General features: G+C 55.0%; 1 protein-coding gene and 1 long non-coding RNA gene across 3 annotated transcripts; one reads left to right on the top strand and one right to left on the bottom strand.

Annotated features, from left to right (window-relative positions):
* Positions 1–217: 217 nt before the first annotated feature.
* On the bottom strand, positions 218–25,119 carry ITPRIP (inositol 1,4,5-trisphosphate receptor interacting protein). Of its 2 annotated transcripts, none has more exons than XM_067709474.1 (2): positions 24,490–25,119; positions 218–4,032 (listed from the first exon to the last, which is right to left on the bottom strand). In XM_067709474.1, the coding sequence occupies exon 2, from the start codon at positions 4,017–4,019 to the stop codon at positions 2,349–2,351; it is 1,671 nt and encodes a 556-aa protein (XP_067565575.1). In that variant the 5' UTR covers positions 4,020–4,032; positions 24,490–25,119; the 3' UTR covers positions 218–2,348. The 2 variants fall into 2 exon arrangements, with proteins under 2 accessions (XP_067565575.1, XP_067565576.1); XM_067709475.1 differs by lacking the exon at positions 24,490–25,119 and adding an exon at positions 15,669–15,794.
* LOC137208793 (uncharacterized) lies at positions 21,560–24,496 on the top strand. The gene is made up of 3 exons (XR_010935764.1): positions 21,560–21,656; positions 23,050–23,211; positions 24,082–24,496. It is a non-coding gene; the product is annotated as an uncharacterized lncRNA (long non-coding RNA).

The following is a 25,119-nucleotide window of genomic DNA, read 5'->3' as shown; positions in this document are numbered from 1 at the left end:
ATATAGCCTGCTTTCAAAGGCCCTTTCTGGAACTCTGCAGGCTGCCTCAAAGATGGGCCAGAAATATTCTGTTTTGCTATTTTTTAAATTTCCTGAAAGCATAAGAATAAAAAGGGAGTGAAAGCTTCCGTGTGTCAACAGGAAATCCACCCCCTCCTCAGCTCTGCCCTGGGAAGCTCACAGATTTCCTGAAGTTAAAAACAAACACTGTGACCAGTTTCTACTCCTTGCAAGAATTTAATTCTTCCTTTAACATAAATAAGGCAGCATGAAACACCAAGAGTCCCGCTGCTCTCTGCTTCAGATGCAGCTTTGGTGCATAAAAGATCCCCATTTCCCCGCTGAGTTGTTGTCTCTGTATAAACAAGAAGCCGGAAGGTAAGTTCTCAGTGAATTTTCTCCTGGAAGCAAAGGGGAAGCCGACGGAGACTCAGGCTTGGTCTTGGCTTCTGGAGGCTGCTCCTTGGTTGCTGGGGTCTCCTCAAAGCACATCAGATGAGGATGGGAAAGGAAAGGCATGGGTGACAATAAATAAGGAAATTCCCCCAAACTGCAAATGGGGCTTTGGGGTTACTGTTGGAGACCATGTGGGCGTGGGGAGGGGCAGACCCAGGTGCTGCCCAGTCTAACCCCAGCTCACATGGAAGGAAGCTTCCTACAGCTTCCTATGGGCTTCGATGCCCCATAACAGCTGAGCCTCCTACTGTGAATTAACCCTGTCAGGCAAACTGTCCGTCTTCTAGAACACTCTGAGGCTAGGTGAGAGCACTCCTGGGGTAGAGACAGGATCCTTTCTTCAGTTCATGGTGAGCCCAACACCCCTGAGGAATTGGGTATGTGTCTGGGAGGCACGGCCAGTTTCAACCATGGAAGGAGAGTGCTGGGGAAGGAGAACTCATTCTTGCTTCACCTTGGCCCTCTGCCAAGGTTACTGAGGCAATGCCAAGAGGGGAGCTCCCAAAGGGCAAGTGAAGCCATAATTGGAGGAGGGAGTGGCTTCCCAGTCCCTCTGAACCAGGCCTGGAGACCGAGGCCAGCTCTGACCGCCGGCTCTGGTGCCTGCCCAGGGGTCGCAGCCCAGCAGTGCCAAGGTGGCCTCTCTGAGGTCTGAGGGCTGTGCTTGTAGTCTGTCCTTACGTGTCCCAGTCAGCCAAGCCTCTGTCAGGCTCTTAGGGTGTTGGTCATCTGTGTGGCCAGGAAGGCCCATCCAGAAGGGAGGGCTCTGTGCAGTGAGGGAGCCCCACTGGAATGAACAGCCAAGGGGATTTGGGGGCCTGCATGTGGGGCTGGGTTTCCACAGCAATCTTGTTTCCAGGCACGCCCTGCTCTAGGATTGGAACCCTGCGGAAAACTCAGGGCCACAGCATCCCTCACCTCTCAGCTCTATGACCTTCTCTGAACTGGGCATCAGAGGCCAGACTGCAAACCAGACCCCAGGTAACAGGCTCTGCCCTTTGCCCCAGTGACCCTGTGCTCCTCTTTCTCTCTCATCGTCTATCTTCAGTGCCCCCCACCTCTCAACATACTGGTGGCCAGAGAGACCAGCTGTGGAGAGAATAACGAGGGTGAGGGGCCCACATACCATGCTTGTACCCAGCGTAGTATGTGGTACCCACAGGGTTCAGGACATAGCATCCCGGGAGAAGGGGCAGAGAAAAGGGGGTGCACCCTGAGTGAGATGTGTAGCTGAAACAACGGCCAGCTTAAACTTCTGTCTGCCACCAAGTACCCACTTCTGTGTAACAGAGACATTAGCCACCTGGGGCCTTGAATATCTCTAGGGCTTTTCTCTAAATAGTATAAAAATGGCAGCCACAGTGGGGACCCCGACTGTGCAGGCTGTGGATGGGACACTGCAAATTCCCACACTGGTGTCCACTGCTTGGCTGCAGATGCCTGGGGGCAAGGGTTACTGGAAATCAGGGTGCAAGGTCTTAACATGGGTCCCTGTTAGCATTCCTGTAGATCTTTTGTTGATATTCAAGTAACGACTGGACCTGGGATATAAAAAGAATCACACCCAAATCGATGTTTGCATTGTGTGTAACTCAGCATCCACAGAGTTCTGTCATCATCTTGGCCATTGGTGGTGATCCAAAAGTAAGCTGCGAAGGATCAGTCCCCAAACCCAGACAACAGCTTCACCAGCAAGCCCCGACGGCATGAAAGCAAACCAGCTTCGGCTTGGAATTCTGTTTCCTCTGTGCTCTAGGGTCTGGCTCCCCCGGCAGGCTGAGCCACGGCACCCTACAAAGCCTGTCGTTTTCCCGGGACCGGGCCTGCACATGCCCCCAGGGGTGTGGACATGTAGGATGCCTTGTGTCCTGGCCCTCTGGGTCGTGGATGCTCTACAAGATGACAGCTTTTGAAGGCAGGCTGCCATGGTCTGAGGGAATATGGAGGGAATACTCGCTAATGAGCGCTGGGGCATTCTTGAGCATCTCATAGAAGGAGTCCACTGTCTTCCGGTAGAGACTTCGCTGCAGGACGAAGGGCCGGAAGAGGTTGAGAGGCTCAGCCCTGCGTATGGCCTCAGGGAGCCCCATGGCCTCGGGCACCTTGCAATTGCCGATGAAAAAGTGATGGAGCTTCTTCTCCAGCAGGCTCTTCTCCAGGAAGCAGAGCAGCTCGTGCAGACGAGCATCGAGCTGCTCAGCCTTCCAGGCGGCTGGCCGCCGGGCAAGCAGGAGGTGTAGCAGGGCGGTCTTCAGGTGGTAGTTGCTGAGCCTGCTGGGGCCGGTCAGGCGGCTCTGTTTGGAGAGCAGGAACGAGGCAATCTGCAAGCAGCTTAGGTGGCAGGCGCCCTCGGGCAGCGCCTTCGAGGTCATCCTAAGGAAGTGGCGCTCATAGACAGCGAAGGACAGGAGCCAATCTGTGCTGGATGGTGGGGTCCCCCCACAGGGCTCCCTGGTAAGATGGGAGACCAAGTACAGGTCGGAGTCATCATACTGGATCACAGGAATCAGGTTGAAGGGCATGAACTTCCCCGAGCGGAACCTGATCTTGAGGGACCCCGGGGTGTCCAGCTGGCCAAAGGCCAGGTCGAACTCGTACTTGTGGTTGATGCGGTGCCAGGCTCTGGTGAGGGCCGTCTGGAACCACTTCAGGACTCGCATCGTGTCCAGGTATGGGGAGTCTCCGACGCACAGCGGGTCTTTCGCCTCACTGCCTGGCCGCACCACGTTGTTCTTGCCGTGGAGGAGACACAGCATATCTTCCCCGAGTTTGGTCTTGCCGCAGATACAGCCCAGTGTCTCGTCATCGGCCCGGACCACCTTGATCTGGCCGTAGCCCTGGCGATCCAAGGGCACCGAGCGGCTGGAGCACCAGAGCTCTGGGTGGAAGCGGTAGGGCTCCGGCGGCATGAAGGGCACAAAGAGGTCGCACAGCAGCGGCTTGTTCACCTGCCAGTTCTCATACATGCTGTCCACGCCGATGAAGTCCTCCACCTCCATGTCCGTGTCCCGGCTGCAAAGGCTCCTCAGGGCTTCCAGCAAATCATCCACGAAGCCTTCCACAAACTCCCGGGTGCGAGGGGCGTCGGCCGGGGCCCCCCGGATGCAGCGTTCATAAAAGTGGTCGAGCGTGGCCTTGCTGGGCAGGGTGAGACCCCGGAGGGGGGCGCCCTCCAGGCCGGGCAGCTCGTCCTCGTCGGCACCCAGGCACTCGGGCGAGGGCGCGTCCTGGTGGTCCTGCCGCCACACCTCGATCACCAGGAAGAGGATCATGCAGAGGGTGCTCCACAGGTCCCAGGCGGCGCGGCTCTCGTTCTGCTGCTGGCCCTCCTCCGCTAAGCGCTCCAGCGCCTCCTTCTCGGCCTCCTTCTCGGCCGCCAGCCGCGCCACCTCCTCCTCCAGGCGCAGCTGCTCCAGCTGCAGCTTCTCCTGGTGCGCCTGCATCTGGCGGATGATCTCCTCCTCGTTCTCGGGGACCGTGGCGTTCTCTCGCGGGAACAGCAGCGGGTGGTTGATGATGGCCGTCACCACCACCAGGCACACCCGGAAGAGCCCCAGCGCCATGGCTGCAGCTTTCCTGGGAACAGGGAGAGAGAGGCCGACGGTCACACTGGGCTCCCCTCGGTGCCGCTTCTTCCCTCATGGTTCCCTCCCACTAACCTCCGCCCCGCCGAGCTGGTGGACGGACGCCTTACGGTTCTTCCCCGTCCCCACGCCCAGCCTAGCCTCAGGAACAAGAACCCCGAAGTCGCATAGCAGCGATCCTGGCTACGCAACCGCAGTGGTGGACCTGTTTCGGTCCGCCCAGACAGCCCTCTTTCTGGCAGCAGCTCCCCACTTTCCCTGGGAACCAAACCTTTTCTACTCCCAGTCCTTATGGTCTGGGTGGGGATGAACCCACCCCCTGCTCAAGGGCTGAGCATGTAACCCAGGCCCACGGCTACTTCATGGTCCTCCTCACCAGCCACAGTGGTTGTTTCAGGGTGAACTTATGACCCTATGCTGGCCACTGGGAGACAGAGGTAGGATTTGTTGGGACCGGTGGGGAGAAAGACTCACCCTGTTGCCTAGGGTTGCTGAGGGAACAGGAGTACACCTGCTGGTGGCTCTCTGGCTGCCTCAAAGAGGGGATGAGAAAGATGCCAACATGGAGGAAAGCATATGCCCTGGACCCAGCTGTGCCTGAAGCCATTACCTCTGGACTTCGTAGTCATATAAATCAATAGATTCTCTTTTTTTTTTTTTTTTTGGTAGCACCACGTGGCTTGTGGGATCTCGGTTTCCCAACCAGGGATTGAACCTGAGCCGTGGCACTGAAAGCCCACCAGGTCGGTCACCAGAGAACTCCCGATACATTCCCTTTTTATTTAAGTCAGCTTGAGTTGTTTTCCAACACTTGAAACCAAAATAGTCCTGTATAAGACATCCCCCCCCCCCCACCCAGTGAATGCCTTCCAGTGAATGCTTGTTTCCGCAGTACAGTATAGCCTAGTGGTTAAGAACAGGAGGGTTGGGTTCCAAAGCCAGCCCTGTCACTCACTGGGTAGCTGTGTGACCTTGGGCATGTTAACTCACCCCTCTGAGCCCCAGTTTCCTTACTGTACAAAAGGAAAGCCAGAGCACCCAGAGGGTCATCGTGTTGATGGATGTGTTGATCCATGCAAACTGCCTACACAGCACAGTGAATGGTGCACAGCATACGTTCATTGAACAGTAAGTGAAGCAGTCTTGAGCCCTTATCTTTCCCCACTGTAAACCTCTCCTTCTGATCTGGAAGGCTCCACCCCAAATTCAGATATTGATCTCCTGGCTACTCCTGGGTCTTTTCCCAGAACAGTCTAGGAGACAACCAGAGTGACTGAATCATTGGCTTTCCTCTCGCGAGTCATCTGAACTTTAAATCTGACTTCTTAATTGTGAAAGGAAACACACCATTCCTCCAGGATAAATGGATTTTAGCTCTCAGGTGACTTCTGGGGAAGGACTAACCTCTTACAACACAGTACTTGCTATTCAGACTGCAGCTGCAGCATCTTCTGGGAGTTGGTTGGAAGTGCAGAATCTCGGGGCTTCCCTGGTGGCACAGCGGTTAAGAATCTGCCTGCCAGTGCAGGGGACACGGGTTCAAGCCCTACTCCGGGAAGATCCCACATGCCGCGGAGCAACTAAGCCCGAGCGCCACAACTACTGAGCCTGCGCTCTACAGTCTGTGTGCCACAACCACTGAGGCCGCATGCCACAACTACTGAAGCCCGTGTGCCTAGAGCCCGTGCTCCGCAACAAGAGAAGCCACCGCAATGAGAAACCCACGCGCCGCAACAAAGAGTAGTCCCTGCTCGCCACAACTAGAGAAAGCCAGCGCGTAGCAACAAAGACCCAACGCAGCCAAAATAGATAGATAAATAAATAAATTTATTAAAAAAAAGAAGTGCAGAATCTCTGCCCCACCCCAGACCTATTGAACCAGAATCTGCATTTTAATACCATCCACATTAAAGTCTGAGAAGCAGACTCACATGGTAAGTCTTATATTATACCCTCTTCTCCCTGGCTGGAATCTTGGGAAGTAACAACTGGCCTTTTCCACATTTGCCCCACTTGCTTCCTGCCGGGGACCTCAGCTAGGAGAGCAAATGGCCAAAGGAGGTCATTGTTGGAGAACCAAGAGCCCACCCCCCCAATATATGCCAATACACCCCATTCCCTGACCTTGAATTTGCACCCTGAAAGCCACCTGTTCTGGTTCTTACCCTAATGGTGCCAAGAGGCAGGTATCTGTCATTAGGTAAGAGGACCTCTGTGGGTTCTACCCAGCAGTGCCAGGATGTACTGGTTTGGCCAGAAAGTTTGTTCAGGTTTTTCCAACGTTACGGAAAAACCCGAACGAACTCTCTGGCCAACCCAGTAGATGTTGCCACACTTGGGCAAAGCCTGCTGCTCAGATGTGATCCCACCCTGTCAGTGAGAACCAAAAGGCTTGGCAGGGAGGAGGGAGGTCCAGCAGCAGCAGAGTTCAGTGTGCAGACACATTCAGGCCTCTGAGGTGAACTCTGAAGCCCTTATGTATTTCTACTAGAGGAGGAAATGAAGGACAGGAGAAAGTGGAGGAAGTCTCAGGGTGGAAGGGAGGTGGGGTGAGGAAAAAGAACGGGGGCAGCCAGCCAGCTTCTCTTCCCCAAGACAAGAAGCGGCTTGCTGGATAATTGAAGAAACAGGTCAGCCCCAGATTCTACATTAGACAAATATCAGTGGACAGTTTGGCCAGGGTGGTCCAAGATAAAACTGTAAGGCCGGCTGATAAACGTGGATCAGAGTTTTAGGATAAAGGTATGGAGTACTAATAGTAGAATACTAGGCAGCAGCCAGTTAGGAGATAATTTGGGGGTTTTGAGGCCCTTCCGGGCCTCTGTACTATAGGCAGCCACATTTGGGCACAGCGGGCCCTGACAAGTCACAGCAAAAGTCTTTGGCAGCACCTGATTCCAGAGGTCAGTTTCCACGCCAGCTCAGGGTAGGATGCTACCAACCGGGAAGGGGTGCCGTCACCATGTCCTGTGACTGGGAAGTCCCCCTCCTCTCTACCCAACAGCTTCCACAGGGCTACCTGTATATGTCCTCATGTCTGCTGGAAGATGATGGGCTGTACTGGGGCAGGCAAGGTTCAAAACTCCTAACCAACTGGAGCAACTGACACAGTGCATGAGGGGCTAAGAGGATGGACTCTGGAGGAGACGGACCGACTTAGCACCCAGCATGTGTACCTACTGGATATGTGACCTTGGACAAATCATTCAACTTCTCAGAACCTCAGTCTCATCATCTGTAAAATGGGAATAATTATACCTGCTGTTGTAAAGGAGATAATGCATAGAAAGCACTCAGCAAAATGCTTGCCCCTGAGCAAGTTTTCTTATAAAAGGGTAGCTGTGATGGGATGGGAATAGCAGATGAACTTGGCTGCAGGGGTTTGCGATGCAGTGGGCCACAGAGATGCCCCTACAAGGGACTCGGGCAGGAAGCAGGCAGCCACAGGAACACTGCAACAGCAGGGTTACCAACAAGACTCAACAGGAGCACAAGGGAAACAGGAAGGAGCCCAGGCTGTAGAAGCAGACAGGTCCAGGTTTGAACCGCGACCGCTCCTTGCTGAGGGGTCTTGGGTGAGTCACTTGGCTTCCCTGGGGCTCCACTGCTGTACCTGTGAGATGGCGCTAACAGCAGGCCCTCCTTCATAGGAAGGGGAGGCTAAGCGAGACCATCCAGCTCAGGTGCTGAGCACAGTGCCCGGCATAGGGTCAGCACCTTACAATACCAGCTCCTTCCCCCTTGGCGTCCATGGGCCTATTTTCTCACCTGTCAAGCACACCAGCCCTGCCCAACTCCCATGGGCCTGGAGGAACACATGCTCAAAAGTGCTCTGAAAGCACAAAATGTTCCCCTGGGACCGCTGTTCCTTGGCACGCCACTCCTTCCACCCTGCCCCCAAGCAAATGGGGAGAAGCCTTCGGAGCCTTGGGTCCTCCTGGAGGTGGAGTTCTCTCTGACTCACTCCCAGCTTGAACCGCCTCCACCCTCCCATGGATGGGATGGGATCCCAGCTGTCATTTTGCTCCTGGTACCCTCTGTGCAGGCTGGCTCTGCCTGCGGCACCTAAGTGATGGTGAACAGGGCAGCGGCTGCTCAGTGCCCACGATGTGGGGCTGGGTTAGAAGCCTCCACTACTTCCCCTCCCCAAACCAAGTCACAAGAACACTGCCCTAGGGGCTGCGGGGGTCAGAAGAATGAGGGGAGAGAATCTGGACGTTTGGACTTTTGAAGACCACAGGGACAGGACAGTAGCTGAGAGCCTCTCACAAAACCGTGGATAGATGCATGCACGCGTACACACGTGCACACACACGCACACACACTACTCACCAAAGGGCCCCTTTCCCCCAATTTCAAGTATGTCCACCTCTGCCTTGGCCCAAAGCTCTCACCTCTACAAGGCTGCCCCATGCATGCAGTCTGAGACATCCAGTTGGGTTTGGCTTTGAAAACAAACCTGGGCCACTTGGAGGGCTTTTGTTGGTCTGCTTGGCCGGAAGCAGGCAGGAAACCTTCTGAGTTCCTCTCCACCCCTGCCCCGGCCCACAGAGTGTAGTGGCCCATGCAAGTCACGGCTAAACTTAGCCTGGCAAAGGGCCAGGGTCACAGGGCTGCAGGTGGTGGGCCCAGACCAATGGGTTACTCAGGCCCTTACTCTGAGCTTGGCCGGAAGCCCCAGACCCTGGGGGAGAAATCCAAGATGGCCCCTCCCTTCCACGGGTCCCTGATTCCCACGGCCCCCAGACCTCTATAGCACACCCACCACAGTTTAATCCAATAAATGCCACTGAGAGCTGGCTAACAGTGGGACTTCTCTGGCGGTTCAGTGGTTAAGACCCTGCGCTCTCAGTGCAGAGGGCACAGGTTCCATCCCCGGTCAGGGAACTAAAATCCCACATGCCACACAGCGCGGCCGGAAAAAAAAAAAAAAGTTGGCTAATAGTGATACACTAACGTTTATCAAGCCCTCACTAGGATGTGCTGGGCGCTGCACACAGCAAGCCCTGTAACCTTCTAGGTGGTGGGTGTCACTCCTGTTTCACAGTTGGGTTAACCATAACCCAGGAGAAGTAATTTTCTAGCCCCACAACTAGAAAAGGCAAAGCTGGGCTGAGAAAGCCTACTCTGACTGCCTCCGCCAAAGCCCAAGTTCTGTCCACTGTGTTATGTCTACAGAGCACCTACAGTGTGCAAGGAACACGCTGGGTGCCACAGGGCCCACGAAGATGAGCGTGCCATGATCCTCAGCAGTAGAAACGCCACAATCCACGTGGGAGGCAGACGGCCACCAAGTACCCTCACAGGACAGAATGAGCAATAGGCTGCAACATCGCAGAGAGTTTCATGGCCGTTCTTTTGGGGACCCTCCTTGTCTGTAGACCTTCCCTGTGCCCATCTGCTTGGCTCCACATCCATGCCCCTTCCTTCCAGACAATTCTTACAACAAACTGAGACCAGTAGGAGCCTGTGTCCAGCCCCACAACGTGTTCATCAACACCCCTCTGCCCTGTCACCCACCAGCCCCCTCCCGGGGCTGGCTGACCGTGGCCTCAGCAGCGGAGGCGCCCTTCCCAGCAGCCCGGCAGCCCCCCTGGGACAGTAGTTCTCCAAATGTGGTCGCGGTTCAGCATCACCAATATCACCTGGGGACTTGTTAGATGAGCAAATTTTCAGGTGCCCTCCCAGACCTGCTGATCAGAAATTCCAGGGGCGGGGCCAGCACCTCCAGGTGGTTCTAATGCCCACTCCAGCTTGCAAAACACCCCTTCCCACACCAGGCAGGCCTCCAGGGAGGAGGGGGGTGGGGCTCCAGTGATACTGCAGCCCAGATCCTGGAGCTCGCCAAGGGTTTGCCCCATGCCCAGACTGTCAGATGCAATTAGCTCTGCTAATTACCACAGCTAAAGTAGCTCAGGCCCTGGCGTCATCTTCAGAGCCGAAAGGAGAGGTGATGTGTCCTCACGCAATGGAGTAAGGAGGTGCGCTGATGGCGGGGGGGGCACTTGGAGCCCAGGCCCCGTTGGGGGACTTGAGTCCCTTTCTCATTGCTTAGGTTCTGGGCCTCCTGAGAAAGAAGGGGCTAAGGGAGACCCAAACCGTTTTTAAGTTTGGGCTGAACCCCTCCCGTGTGCTTGGCCTTGTGCTGGAGTTTCACAGTCCTGGCTAATGACATACATGTTGTTTGGGGGAAATAAATCCACAAATTTAAGAAAGTCAGAGTTTACAGTGGTACTAATCTAAGCCCCATTTTACCGAGGCGTAACGAGGAGACACACTTGACTGAGAGATGGGTGAAGGTGGAAGTGGTCCAGGCAGGCTGGACATCACGCTGTAGACCCTCACAGACAGGAGAGGTTTAGTGAAAGGTGATGATGTTTTCATTAACAGCTGATAGGAAGCTAATTACTCTGCGTGTGTTTTGTCATTTAATTTTCAGAACACCAGTTAGGTAGTTGCAACACCCCTACCTTGTGAAGAGACTGATGGTCAGGGAGGTGCACTGGGTGGCCTCTAAGATTCCCTGGACTGCAGTTTGAGACGGAGTCTGCCCCCCTCTCTGTTCCACCTCCATCCCCCAGGGGCTGATGGGAAACTGAGTGAGCCCTGCCACCTCCCTGGCATCACTGTCAGTGGCAACCACCAAAATCATCAGGTTGACTGTCCCCCAAGTCTCCCAGGCCTTGGAGACACAGGACTGTAAGAAAAGAGAGATTGAGGGGACTTCCTGGAGGTCCAGGGGTTAAGACTCCGCGCTTCCAACGCAGGGGGCGTGGTTTCCATCCCTGGTTGGGGAACTAAGATCCCACATGCCACGCAGACAAAAAAAAAAAAAAAAGAAGAAGGAAAAGAAAAGAGAGGTTGAATGCAGAGCACAGAGTTTGACCCTGAGTCTTGGTTTGGAGTGTGGGCCCCAGGAGCAGTTCGTCTGAGCCCTGGTGAGGCGCCCCTCCTGTGGTCCCGCCTGTCCCATCCCCGATTCCACACTTCTCTCTGGCAGAGCCCAGGCCGCGTGCTGGAGTCTGACCAGCTTTCCTGCTGTTGAACAACACCCGCCGTTCAGGCCCAGCTCAGGGACCCCTCCTCCAGGGGACCTGCCCTTCTCCAAACTCCTGCGGGTCAGGCCGCCTTCCTGCTCTTTACTGCGTTGGTTTACCCATGGGTCCCTGCCTTCCCACCCACGGTGCCAGCAGGGGCCCCCTCTAGGCACCAGGCATGAGGCTGGACACCTGCAGGCGCCCAGTGTGTCAGTGGGAGTTGGCTTATCCCATACTTGGGAGGAGACGGCCGGCTGTGCGAGTGATGGGTCTCCACACACTCCTTCCTCGTAGCCTCAGGGCCAGGGGACAGACAGGCTCGGCACAGACGGTTCCAGAAGGGCAGCTCTGCAGCCACTGTCTGCCACCCTTACAGGATGGGGCTTCCCTGCTGGAGAGGAGAGAGGCCCAGCAGGGGCAAGGCCAGAGAGCCACTGTCTTCATCTGCATCCCACACAGTGATGGGGGAGGCAGTTTAGGGGGGTGGGAGCGGGACGGCCTCAGGCGTGGGCAGAGAGGGAGGGGCGGGAAAGGAGAGGAAGTGAGGAAGGAGGAAGGAAGGGGACCAACAAAAAGTAATTGAGCAAGTGGGTAGAAAGGGTGTGGTTCTGGGCTCCCAGGGCCTCCTCTTCTCAGTGCCTTTGCAGTGACCTCCTCCATCACCTTCCACCCCTCCCACTGGGCAGGACCTCTGTCATGGCCTCCAGCCTGTGTCACCTTCCTGGGACCTGCCACCCTCAGGGCCACTGGGCTCCTTCCCTTATCCCCTTTCCCCTTCCTGGGGGCAGGAGTGGCGGTGGGAGACATGCCTGGAGTAGGGGCGTGGAGAGGGGACACTTCCCCACCACAGATGAGCTTGGCTGCCGACTCCAGACAACTGGGCCAAACAGCCCTTCTCTAGGGGGAGCTACCGTACTGCGGTTCTATGCACCCAAAATGGCATAATCTTTTTTGTTTCCCCCAAGAGAAGCCAGAAATCTGGATTTTATCAAAAATCCCAAGTTTACAATGTCTTCTACTCTTTCAAAAATTCTTTAAAACTCATGTGAGCCAAATAAAATATGTCAGTGGGCCACCCAGAGCCTGCTGCCCCTCAGCCGCCTCCTCTCCCTGCCCACTGCTGCCCCCCACTCCCCACCAAGCATCCCTCAAGGCGGCCCGTGACCCCAGGGCTCGCCTCACTCTTCCCCCTCATACCACCACCTGCTAGCACCCCTGCATCCAGGACTCCCCAAAATACCCCCCTGGCTTGACTTTTCACCCCAAGTCCAGGGCTGACTCTAACCCAGTGCCTCCCAGTCGGCCCTGGCAGCCACCCTCAGAATAATCCTAACCAGCCTGTGCTAGGGGCTTATACGTGCCTTCCCCACAGCCTCTCTAGGGACTAGAAGGAAAGAGAGAGACTGTGTGGCCTAATGGGTGTGCATCAAGGCCTGTGGTCCCTAGGACTGAGAGCTGGACCCCCACCAGTCCTCCCTAACCTGGGGAAACCCCAAGGGTCAAGACTGGGCCCTGATGGAGGTTGGGGAGCAGGGCAGAATGAGGGGGAGAGCAGAGACCCCGCCCCCATGCCAGAGAGGTGGACCTACTGATGGGTCCGTGGGAAAGTGCACACTGCGAGGAGAGTGGCCTTTCCACTGACATGAGCTCTGCTGTCGCCGCATGTGGCCACACTGGCCAGACTCACAGAGGATACCCAGTCATACCCGCCAAAGTGTGAAGTTTCCTCGAGGCCCACTCTCGGAAGAGGGAGGCGTTTCCAAAAAAGTCACCAGGATGCCAAACCCATCCTCTGGACTGGGGTCATGCAGCCAGCCAGCCCAGGTGCAGGAAGGACAGTGGGCTGGACTCCAGCCACGTGGGTGGGAGAGCCCACATCCTTCCTGTTTCCGCTCCTCCATCATAGCCCATGCATGTCCCTTGGTGGGCAAGGGATGGAAAAGGCAGGGAAGCAATCAATCTCCCAGGAAGGACAGGGCATCCTTCCTCCAAGCCATGCTGCCTGATTTCCCCACAGCAGAGGCCCTGACCCACAGGGAGTCATGGAAAATCACAGCATCTTAGGACAGACAGACAGACTGCAGCCTGGGGTCTCAGAGGCTAAGGGATGACAAGGAGGCCTGCAGGTCACAGAGATAAGGAAAGGCTTCCCTGGCAGCCCTGAGTCAGGGCCCACACCTCCCCCGCTCTCATCCATATTCCCCAGGGCTCCTCTGGCAGTCACTGCAGTGGGTCGAATGGCAGCCCTCAAAAAGACAAGTCCACGTGCTAATACCTGGACCCTGCGGACGGGACTTTATTTGGAAGAAGGATCTTTACGGATGTAGTTAAATGAAGGCTCCTGAGAAGAGACAGTTCTGGATTACCCTAAATTCAGAGACAAGTGTCCTTATACAGAGACAGAAAAGGGGAGAGCAGACAAAGAGGAGAAGGTGATGGCAGACAGAGGCAGAGGATGGAGTGACACTCCACAGCCCAGGAAGGTCTGGAGCCACAAGAAGCTGGGACAGGCAAGAGAGGATTCTTCCTTAGAGCGTTTGGAGGGAGTGTGGTCCTTTGAGTACCCTGATTTCAGACTTTTGGCCTCCCGAGCTATGAGAGAGTACATTCCTGTTGTTTTAAGCCACCGCGTTTATGGTCTTTGGTTATGGCAGCCCCAGGAGGCCAATGCAGTCTCAAAGCACAATGCACCCCCCTCCCCTCCCAGTTTGGCCACTGACATTCCCATTTCTGCTGGGCACCTCCAACCTCCCCAGCTGCCGCAGCCATCGCTGTGCACTGAAGCCTGGGGCTTCCACACCAATGGGACTCTCCCTTCTGGCCTGGTGTGGTCCTTTGGAATCAGCTCCTCTAAGCTCTCCCTAATTCCCAGACACCTCAGGTAGCCCTGGCCCTGGAGGTCTCCCTGCCCCACTTCAGGGAGTTCTTGTGTCCATGAGACACAGGCCTGAGCTTTAGTTCAGTCTGATGTTCGGGGCCTGGTCTCAACCAGCCTCAGGGGACCTCTCAGGTCACTCCCCTCCTGCCCAGGCCGCTTCAGATTATCTACTGTCTTCTGAACACCTCCTGGACTTACTTTCCCACCATTCCCTGCAATGTCCACGCCTAACCCTACCCAATGGTCCTCACAGCCAGCCCATTTCAGAAACTGCTTCCAAGATTCTTCCAGATCCCTCCTGAGGGATCCCTTCTGAGACAAATCCTTTCTTGAAAGGGATAGAAGAACAAGGGGAGGGAGATGGCCTATTTATTAAGCCCCTCCGAGTGCAGGCTGGTGTCTGGTGCCTCGTGTAGATGGTGTCTCCATAGATGCGCCCCTAGCAGGGACCCAACAAACACTTGCTCCTCAAGCCTTTATTCTCAGCTCATTTCACCTGTGCAGCAGCCCCATTTCCCAGGCAGAAGCCCAAGGCGATGAGAGGTTGAGCAATTGCTCAAGGTCACACATGTAGGAAGAGAGCAGAGGAGAGCCAGACACCATGCCAGGCCCAAGGCTCCAGACCCTGCTGTCTGCCTGGTGGACCCCAGGCTATTCTTTCATCACAGCAAGCTGCTTGCCTGAGATCTGGTCTTATCCCACTGCCTTCCTTGGTTGGGCTCCTCTTGGGTCAAGGTGGGCCTGTTTGCCTTGACGCTCTGCAGAGCGCCTGGCAGAGACCAAATGCAGGGCTGCCTGCTTGGTGTGCTAAGGACAGGGCGGGCGACCTTGGGGACCCACCAGCTCACACACTGCACGTGGGAGACACCCGCTTTCTAAAGACGGCCTCTATAAACGCCTCCATTCTTAGGAAGGATGCATTTCCTACAGCAAGCGTGCACCCAAGGGCCTCCCTTGACCCCCAATTCCCTCATCAGGTTTCTAGACCTGAAATCACAGGGTGCGTTTTAAAAATACGAGCGCAGTGCTAACCATTTCCCACAGCGAAGCAGCCCTCACGACTGTCAGACGTTGGCGTGGCTTGAACTAGTATTTCTTGTAAGTTCCCCTCTGCCCATGGGCCCCATGTCACTCACAAGAGCGGTTGCCCAGAGGGAAGAGGCACACCCACCTCAGGGCAGCCAGGCCAGGGCTCCCAAACCTGTCCGCTGTCTCGCCCTTCACCCTGCGTTTTCTACACCCCAGGCCTCCAAGCACAGCAGCAAACACTCAGGACAAACCCCACTTTTGCTACGGGTCAGGGAGGGCAGTCTGCAGCAGGGGGTGGGGGACGCAGGCTCCCGACGACGCAGGCTCCCGACGACGCCGCCAGCAAACTCGGCAAACTCGCGGGCTTAGGGGAGGGGACTTAGGGGGTGGAGCAGGAAGCCGAGAGTAAATACGAAGGACAACAAAGGGAAGACAGGGCCCTCGCTCGGCCACCCGCTCAGAGCTCAGCTGGGGATGGATGGGATCAAATAGCCTGTCAGTGCCCAGCAGCCCCCTTCCCTGTGAGCCCTGGATGGGAACAAAGAGAGCCCAGCTCAGGAAAACACCCCGGCGTCTCCGGCATGGGCGTGGGGGATGGGCCCGGGGGCTTTTCTGTGGCCACAGAACAGCCGGGTCCCCCACTCCCTCCCTCCCCACCCAGCGCCTCTTATCCCTGTTACTCACGTGCCGGCTTAGAGGGATGCTGGCCCCTACACGGTGAAGTCCCAGGCTGCGTTCCCACCCTGGTCCCTGAGGCTTGGGTGTACCTGACACAATGCCTGGGCCCCAGCTGGGCTGGGAGAGGGGGAGAGAGATGGGGAAGGGAAGTGCTCTGGGCCTCCTGCACACACACACGCGCGCGCACACACACACACACACACACACACACACACGCACACGAGTCATGCTCTGTGACTGCAAAGATCTAAAGACCCCTTTCATCTTAATAAAGGGGAACAGCAAGAGACACAAAGGCAAGTGGGAGGCCAACACAGCTGTAAAAAACTTAAGAGTTGTGTTTGGCCTCTTGGCTGTGCTCTCTGCTGCAGGGACCTGGGCTGAAAACAAAGCAGGCAGTCTGCCTGTCCTCCCTCACCAGAGCTGCATCGTCAGAGCAAACCAGTTCTCCTCCACCAGGGGAAGCTGCGGGCCTAGGCTGTAAGGCCAGGAACTGTTAGAAAAATGACCCCCAGAATCATCTATGAACACAGTCACCCGCCCTGTGAATTACACAAAACAACGACCTACAACCACATGGTTTTCCAGCCACAGGGATGGAGTGATGATGAGGTTGTGAGGATGCCCATGCTCTGTCCTGGCTTCTGCTCGAGGCTGCACATGGCACACAGTAGGTGTCCCAGAACCAACACACAGGTCAGGCTGGCGTAAGGTGCAAGCAGCCACCGATACTGCTGAGTTCACCTGGACATATTATACTCCCCTCCCAAGGCCGCCCAGAATGAAATAGCTCAAAGCTCTTCAGCCCAGAAGAGCCTAACACTTCGTAGAGGCTTAGCAGCAAAGGGGCCAAACTCTGGAATCAGAGGCCCAGAATTGAATCCTGGTTCTCCCACTTGCTGTGACAATAGCACCTACTTCATGGCATGGCAGTCACATGGTCGTGCTCTGGAAAGGACATTGTTATTGCCATTGGTATTGGTGACAAGGCCAGGTCTCCGTTTTGATTTGTTAAATCCTGCCGGGTGCATCTTAGGGACGCCTCTGGGCAGAGGAGGGTGGCCTGTATCCCTGCAGCAACTCCAGAAGCCTGGGGACAGGGTGAAGTTGTCTCCTCTACCTCCCCGTTTTCTTCTAAAGGCCCCCAGGGGCTGCCACAGAGGGAGAGCAGGAAGTTTGGCACCTGGGAAGTTCACAGCTCCCTCCTGCCCATCTGGCAGCGACACTGAAAGCTCCTCTACTGCACGTAGAAGGAGAAACCAGTGTTGGTCTCTGCTGGCTGGCATTAAAGGTGCAGGCACTCCATGGATGCTTGCTTGCTGAATGAATGAATGAAGTCAGGACTGGGAAAAGAACCTCACTGCCTTTACTCCCAGGAGCAGGAATTTGAGATGGGAATGGAGCAGGGCAACCTGGATGAAGTAACTTCTAAGTTTTTTTTCTGGGAGGCACCCTGCCGTTAGAAAAGCAAAGCAAAGCACTAACAGTGGTAAATGACTCGGGAAATGTGAGCAAAAACCCAGACACACCCCTGGAGACAGACCACAGCCGCTTTAGCTCTGGACAGCCTTCAGCTAATTGCAGGCTGACTGATTCACCACAAGCGCTGACCATGATAATGACCCAGGAATGAACTCTGACACAAGTTATCTGACCCCCAGCTGCATCTCTCCTTGACACCCACATCCTCGCTTGAGACCCTTGTAGAAATGGACGATAAATGGAGGATGACAGGGTTTGATGCAAAGCAGGTGAGAGAAGAAGCAGAGGAGCAACCCTTGGTAGAGTGACGATCAACTCCCCCTTTCTGGAGAATACCAGACGAGCCGCATGGCCCTGACACCCAGGGGAAGGTTTAGTAAATAGCAACCAATGCACTACATTTATTGAGATTTAAACATTGTGCAAAATGCTTTACATTGCTATATCATCCTCACAATAAACCTCTGAAGGAGTCACTATCCTCATAAGGAAACTGAGGCACAGAGAGGGGAGGCCATCCACTCAACATCACAGAGCCAGGATCTGAACCCAGGACTGCCCAACTTTCAAGCCTCCGATCTTCCCATGACACCATGTTGCTCAGTGACCCGTGAAACATCAGTCATGCACCTGTGGGCTTTCCTTCCCTGCACTGTTTAGGGAAAAGCAGGTGACAATTTAGGTGAAATATGGGCATGAAGCAGGGAGTCAGACTTAATGAACCTATGATGTTCCTTCCACCCAGAGATTCTGGGAGTGTGGCCTGGGATATTGGAGATGGCTTTTCCTGGGGAAGCCTCCTCTGCAATGGATTAGGAAAAAGGAGTGAGGTCTCTTCTAACCCTGGGTGGTGGGTTTGGGGGTGAGGCATCAGGAGGAAGAGGCATGGATGCATGGGGGCCTCCAGGGCAGCACACGGGGGTGGGACCCAGGCACCCCCACTCTCTTCCCCTCCAGCCCAGGCATGCCTGCCTCCTCGTGACTCTGAAACAAAGTCTCAGCAAACAAAGGACCTTTTCATGAACTCCAGGCAGGTCCCCTGACTGCTACTAAGAAGGCTATTGAAACAGGTTCCCAGGAGAACAGTTAGGAGCACGTGGCTTTGCACCAACCAGCAGGGCCAAAATGATAACGCCCTCCCTTTGGTTTGATGCAGGTTGGTAGGAGACTCTCCTGCATCTGCTGCAGGAAAATAACCTGGAGGGAGAAAGTCCAGTTGGGCTTCAAGCGGAGCCCCTCCTCCTGGGCAGCAGAGTGCCCCACTGTGTTATTCACCTGGAAGTGAGCCAGTTAAACGTTGTGGGCTTTGAATTTTTTTCTTGGGACTTCCATCAGAGGATCTCAAAGTGCTCTGAATATGACCTGGTACTGGCCATTACTGTCCCCATTAAACAGACAGGGAAACTGAGCCCTGTCTGTCAATATCACAGAGCAGGAGGGGACCTGGGGTTGGTGGTCTGCCTGTTGTCTTCTCACCTTTGACACTCAGACTTTGTGGGATTCTGTCCTTAGGCAGGACACTGTGAAAACGGCTGTCCTCTCTAACACCACTCACCAAATCTCTGGTACATCTCAGACACCCTCAAATTCCTGCATAAACTGCTGGGGAGGAAGGGATTCCACAGGTCTCCTTTAGCCCACCTAGAATCCCATAGGGAATGCCAGAGCTGGGTGAGAGGTGAACTCTGAGACTTTGCTTCTATTTCCAGCTGGTACCTATGCCTGGGGCAGTGGATTCCGGACATTCCTCCTCTGAGTGCATTTGATCCGCAAGCTCTGAGGCCACAGGAGCCCCAGCAAGGGCCCTGGCACATCGTAGGTGCACAATAAGTACATACTCGCTCCATCAATGAATGAAGGTTCTCTCTTAAGTCAGCCCCCACAGGAAGGACGTGGGCAGCCTTGTTTCTCACTTTCCTTTGGGGGAGCGGGGGTTGGTGAAGAAGGGAAAGCACTTCTCTGATCTCCCCATCACTGCTCTGGCCCGCTCTTGCCCTACACCCTTCACGGATTGATTCAGGCTGTAGAAGGGAGACCCAGAGCCATGGAAGCCACCAGAAGCCCCTTAGGAGTCATGCTTTTGCCCCAGTTGCAGTTCAGAGAACTAAACAAGATAGCATGCTGACAGCGGTGCTGTGCTCCCTCGGGGCAAATCCAAGGCCTTCCACCAACTGGCTCATAGCCCAGACCTGTGGCCTGCAGCCCCGCCCTCTTCCCCTGGCCCATCCTCTAAGAAACGTACCTGTGGATGTAATGCCTTCTGAGCTCCTTCCCTCATCAACGTGCCTTACAGTTGGGTGGTTCCTGTTCCCCACCCCCCCAGGCTGACTTAAGGTGGAGGTGTTGCCTTGGGCAACAGCGACATCACCTGTGTGGTGTTCCATTCTGCTGACGTCATGGCTGACGTCATGGGGTAGGCCATGTGGGTGGAGGGGGATGCGCTATCTACAGGAAAACGTCACAGGCCCCAAACTGCTCGGGAGGATCCTATACACCTCTCGGGCACAACCAACTGATGCTCTTCTTGTCCCAGAAAACGTTCTCCCCTTTCTCTCCCCTCTGGATGCCTGTTTAGGCCGTGCCTCAAACCTGACTTTCCCTCTTCAAGTGTCAGTCAAAAGGTCGGGATGGGCAGCATTATCCTCAGCTCTGAATGAACCCCACGCAAGGGCACCAACGATCTCCTTCTCACCATCTGGGATAATCTGGGTCCCTGTGGCCTTGCCGTTTGCCCAGACCTCCGAGGAAGGAGCAGTGGCACTAATGGGGGAAGTGAGGGTCCCAATCTGGCAGAGAATGTAGATCCTCCATTGACCTCTACTGTCTTTAAAAGCTCATACTAGCCAGATACTGGTCTGTACCAGGCACTGTGCTCAGTGTTTCATAAGCAGGCCCTATGAGGGGTTATCCACATTTTACCCGTGACAGAGCTGAGGCTTGGAGTAGTCAACACACTTGCCCAACTGCTGAGAACGCCCAACTCCTGAGCAGTGGAGCCAGGACTGAACCCAAGCCTTCCCTACTCCAAAGCCCGTGTGAGTCCTACCTCCTTGGCTCTGCGGCACCTGGAGGCTGTGGCTTTCTAAAGATGAGCCATGAGGGGGCCTGGACAGAGACCAAGGAGAGCCCTTTAAATCCAGAGAGGCCAGCCGGGCAGGCCAGGTGGCTAAGGCAGCCAAAGCAAAGCACTCAGGACTGCTTCACCACGCCCATGCCCACACGGGGGCTGCAGTAAGTGGCCAGCCCTGGAGCATCCGTGTTGACTGGGGACCATGTTTCTTTGCTCTGCTTGACTTCCTGTTGACCCATCCAGGTCACCTGACCACCCCCTTGATTTGAAATGCATGCAGCATTTGCCCCTGTGGCCTGAACCTACAACCCTGAAATTTTATAGTAGTTATTTAACTTATGCAAAAGCAACTCAGTGTAGTCGGGAGCTAATGCTTAGAAAGCACTAAATGAAATAAGTAAATAAAATAAAAACTGCTAAATTATGAAAGAGGACAGGGAGAAATCCTACCGGTACACTGCCTTTGAGGGACTGGCCAAGGAGATACACATAGCATACAGGAGTGCTAGTCTACCTGACAGGTATCTCTCCACTGGTGAGGGAACCACAGAAGTGAACAGAGCCCATGCTATTGGACCATCACTCCCCCTGCCTTCTCCCTCCCCTGATCTGAATCCAGCTTTGCCAAGCAGAAGCTGCCTTCTGATCTTTGGTTTCCCATGTGCCTTGCCCAGGACGCAAGAAGCAGGTATCACTCAGGCTGCACGATAGTCACAAAGTCTCCTTGCAAGTTAATACACTAGCAATTTTATTTGTACACTCACTTTGGGGAGCTCTCTTGAGATGACTCAGCAGCCCAAGTCCAAACCGTTCTGAAAACTGTGGAGATGGGGTTTCTAGAGGGCACAGCTAAGAGCCAGATTCTGGGACAGGTGACATGACTGCAGGTAAACACCACCCTTCTGGGAAATCAGCTAGGCACCAGCCGACCCTTTCCAGGAGACATCGTGACTTTCCCATTAGTTGAGAAGGCTATTTTGTTTAAAATATAGACAGTACGTAGTAAAACCCTCTGTTGCACCTAATTAAGTGCTGAAATGTATAGTGTGAAAAATAAATGACCATATATATGGAGCTGTGAAATGGAGTTTTGGAAAGTCTTCCTGGACGAGCCTGGGAAGGGCATTTGCACGTGAACGGTACTGGACAGGGATGGGGCCTGTGGGGCTTGGAAGTGTCAGGACAGCGTGTTCAGATACTTCTCCCATCGTCCACTCCGACAGGCGTTCTCTGCCTAGCTCAGGGGACCTGCGTGGTGCCTTTCCTCTGCACCACACCCAGGCAGCACTTACTCATCACCCTCATGCCAGGCCCCAAACTGGATTTGCGACCTCATACTGCCTAGCGATTAAGAAGGAAAGCCATCTGAGGCTTGGGCCAGGCCACTCCATCAGCCCCCGAGGCCAGGCCTGCCTCTTTCTTTCCTTTCTTTTGGCTGCCAGGTGAGTTTTACGGGTCTTTTTCCATCTGAGCTGAGAGCAGGTACTACTTCCTTTGACAAAGAAAAAGAGCAACCGCCCTTCTCTCTTTTTCATGAGGGCCCCCCAACCAAACTAGCTTTTGAAGCTTAACCTGCTTCTTGCTCCATGAATGCTCAGTGACTGGAACATTCTGAATACTTTACTTCTCTGTGCCTTAGTTTCCTTAACTATAAAATGGGGATACCAATACCTATGTCACTGGGCTACTGAGAAGATTAAATGAGTTAAGACAGACAAAGTGGTTTTGGGAAAAAAAAAGCCTGGCAAATGTTAAGCCCTCACTAATTGTTGGTTATCAGGGCTGCTGTGTACAGTTGTATGGGTGGTACACTGCTCAAGAACACCCGGCTGCGGGGTGGTGAGGATGAACCCAGCTCGCGTGCTGCTTGCCCAGCTATGTGCCTTGGCTCTGTGCACCCAGATGAGGCCCCTTTTTCTAAATGGCACCAGGGTGCCATCCTCTTGCCAAGAGGAAGCACCTTATTCTAATTCATGCAAAGGATGGAGCAGGCTTGCAGCAGCCTTGGAGGTTATTATCAGCTCTCGGCACTCTCACAGCTATGTCCCCCTCCGCAGCAAGACAAGATTAGCCCCAGCCACAAGTACGGTTCTGCTCCTCAGGTGCCCAGCACACCTGGAGCACTTGCCCCTCCCTTAGGATGCTCGGGGGGGTAAAGCCTTCCCCCGATCCCCCAGGGGCTGCCCTCCTATTGAGGGGACTCTGCACCCCAAACATGGAGCCACAGCGTCTTGGACTCTGAAGGGACCTTCTTCGTAATTGTTGATGGCCACCTGTCTGCTGACAGTGATGGCAGCGCTTTACCTACTGAGGAGCTCTAGTTGTCGGCAAGTTCCCCCTTACTTCTAAGTAAATAAGATCTGCCTCCTGCTTCTCCCACCCAGTGAGTCTCTGAGGCCAGAAAGAGCAAGTCTCCTCTTCTCAAGGGACAATGTTGGAGATTCCTGAAGGCCAGAGCCCAGTCCCCCTAGGCTTCTCAAACCTGGGGGAAATATTGCCAGTTCATTCCCTTCTCCCTCACAAGAAGCACCTTCCAGACCCTCCATGGCATTCCATCCTCTCTCCTGCGGACAAGTGACAACAGGGCTGTGCACTCCAGACCCCCACCCAGATGTGCACCCTTTCCCTCAGTCAGAATCCCCCATCTTCTTTCTCTTTATTGACCCCAGGGGGTCCAAGAAGGAAAAAATACAAAACCAGGTTCCTCCCAGATGATACCTTCTCAGGTGGGCAATTTTGCCAGAGGTCTCTACCAGAAGTTCCTCCCCTTTCTTGCCCTCAGATAAAAAATTCACCCACACACCCTCATCTTCGTTTCCCTCATGGGCACTGCAGGAGCCAGGAGGCGTTCTTGGTAAGGTGACAACTTCTGGGCTGACGGCATGAGGATAAAAGTTCAGATCCTTTGCCACCGAAAGCTGGAGCTTGAGACTGCTGCATCTTTGAAGATTGCGGAGCTAGAGGATGGCGCTTGGACAAAAGCCTTTCCAGTGGAGAGTAAGTCTAACCACTTTATGGTACCCACAGTGGAAAATATGAGGGCAGGATGGCCGAGAGCAGCACACACAGGGAATTAGCAAACAATGAAAGCCACTTAGGCACGTAGGCTGGAATGAGGATTCAAATGCACAGCCTATTGCGTTATTAATAAGAGATGAACGGCAGCTATTCTACCTGTCTACCAGGCCATTGTCCAGGCTGACTTGGACCTGTGACTGCATCCAGCACAGATGTACTTTACCTGGCAGCCTCTCCGGGGTAGAACTGGTTTGTAAAAGGGAAGGGCCCTGGGTCAAACCCAAAAGAGGAACAAAGAAAAAAAGAACAGGACTCTGAAACCGATTTAGATCCAAAAGGATAGGGTCCAGGATCTGCCAGTGGCTGGTACTCTTCTAGTTTTTTTTTGGGGGGGGGGAAGGGAGGGAGGGGTGGTGCTCAAGCCAGTCAGAGGAGCAAAAGGCAAAGCGTGGTCCCTGAGAGGTTCAGTAAAATATTTTCCCTTCCTGGGAGGCAGCATTTTTGTTTTTAAAGAGAAAGAGCATTTTGAATGGGAAGCCCAGCCCTGGGGAGTCTGAGTCCCTCCACCCGGCAGCCAGGAAGTTGGAAACTCTGGGAAGGGGTCTGGGGATGCTATCAGAGGTCAGGTGGCAGACTAGCTGCAGCACCAAGAGAAAGTTCTGCACGGCGTGGGGTCTCTTCCACTAATAGGCCCGAAAGAGGAAGCGGCGGGGGCTTTAATCGGCTCCAGCAACCTCATAGCTTCACTACGTTAAACCGAGAAAAAACAGGCTTCACACCTACTCTTCCAGGAAGGGAAGGAAGGAGGGAAGGGAGCGAAGGAGCAGGACGACTCGACCACTCTTTCAGCTCTAGCACTCTGCTCGCAAGGTCGAAAGTAACGGATCTTCGGGGCGGTAGACACAGCAACTTGGTCCCGCTTCCGGCACCGCGGCTCGGTGCGCGCGAAGGAGGAGCTGCCAGCCGCGCGGGGCTGCAACGAAGCGCCCACTGGGGTCTCCGCGGCCTCGGAGAGGCCCGAGCGGAGAGGCTGGGACGCAGGACCCCGCGCGGCGCGAGGAGGGAGAGGACAGCATCCCCTCTTTTGCTCGTAACCGGGTTCCCCAAGTCAGCCCAGACCTGGGAGGGCCGGGCGGGAACCCCGCTCCAATCCTCCTCCATCTCCGGCGCAGCTCCGCCTGGTCCCTCTTCTTCCTTCCAGCACTCGAGATGCCCGGGGAAGACGCAGAGCCTCGCGGCCGCGGGCCCAGTACTTACGTTCAGCTTTGGTCCCCGCTCTCCGGCTCCGGAGAGACCGCGCAAGACCCGGCTGCGTTCGCGGGTCCCGGGAGCCCCGAATCCGCTGTCTGGCGGCGGCTGCGGCTGAGCGTCCGGCCCGGTAATTAAAGGGACGGGGACGGCGATACCCCGGCCGGCTCCCGCCTTCTGGCCCCCATCAACAGGCTCTAAAGGGCTTCAGACTTACTCATTTCCTGGATGTCAAAGAAACTTTTCCTCTTTATAAGAACAAAACACCCGCCTCTACTCCCGACCGCGGAGGCTCCTTAAGGTGGACCATGAGGGTTAGGAGCGGCTGGACCCAGGGTCCGCCGCAGAGGTCTGCCCATCGACCACCCCAGAAACTGCAGAGGGGACAGCAGAACTGGAGGGTGATCGGGCGAGACGGAATCTGGCTACTGGAGTAATCTAGGGCGAATGGACAGGGAGTCGGGGGAAGGCGCCCTTAAAAATTCGTTCTGGGCCGGCGGAAAGGAAGGGGTTAAGTTCCAGCACGCCTACAAGCGTTTTCCGCGGCGCGTTTTACAAGCTGTGGAATTCCAGGGGCCACCTATTTTGTTCTCTGGAGGGAAATATAAATCGAGACACAACGCCGGCCCTTTTCTCTTT

The sequence above is a fragment of the Pseudorca crassidens genome, chromosome 16 (assembly GCF_039906515.1).
Source record: "Pseudorca crassidens isolate mPseCra1 chromosome 16, mPseCra1.hap1, whole genome shotgun sequence".
In the NCBI taxonomy this organism is placed as follows: Eukaryota; Metazoa; Chordata; class Mammalia; order Artiodactyla; family Delphinidae; genus Pseudorca; species Pseudorca crassidens.
This window is presented reverse-complemented; position numbering and strand designations above follow the sequence as displayed.

Coding starts and splice junctions, on each gene's coding strand:
- ITPRIP (XM_067709474.1), bottom strand. CDS start 4,019: ATGGCGCTGGGGCTCTTCCGGGTGTGCCTGGTGGTGGTGACGGCCATC.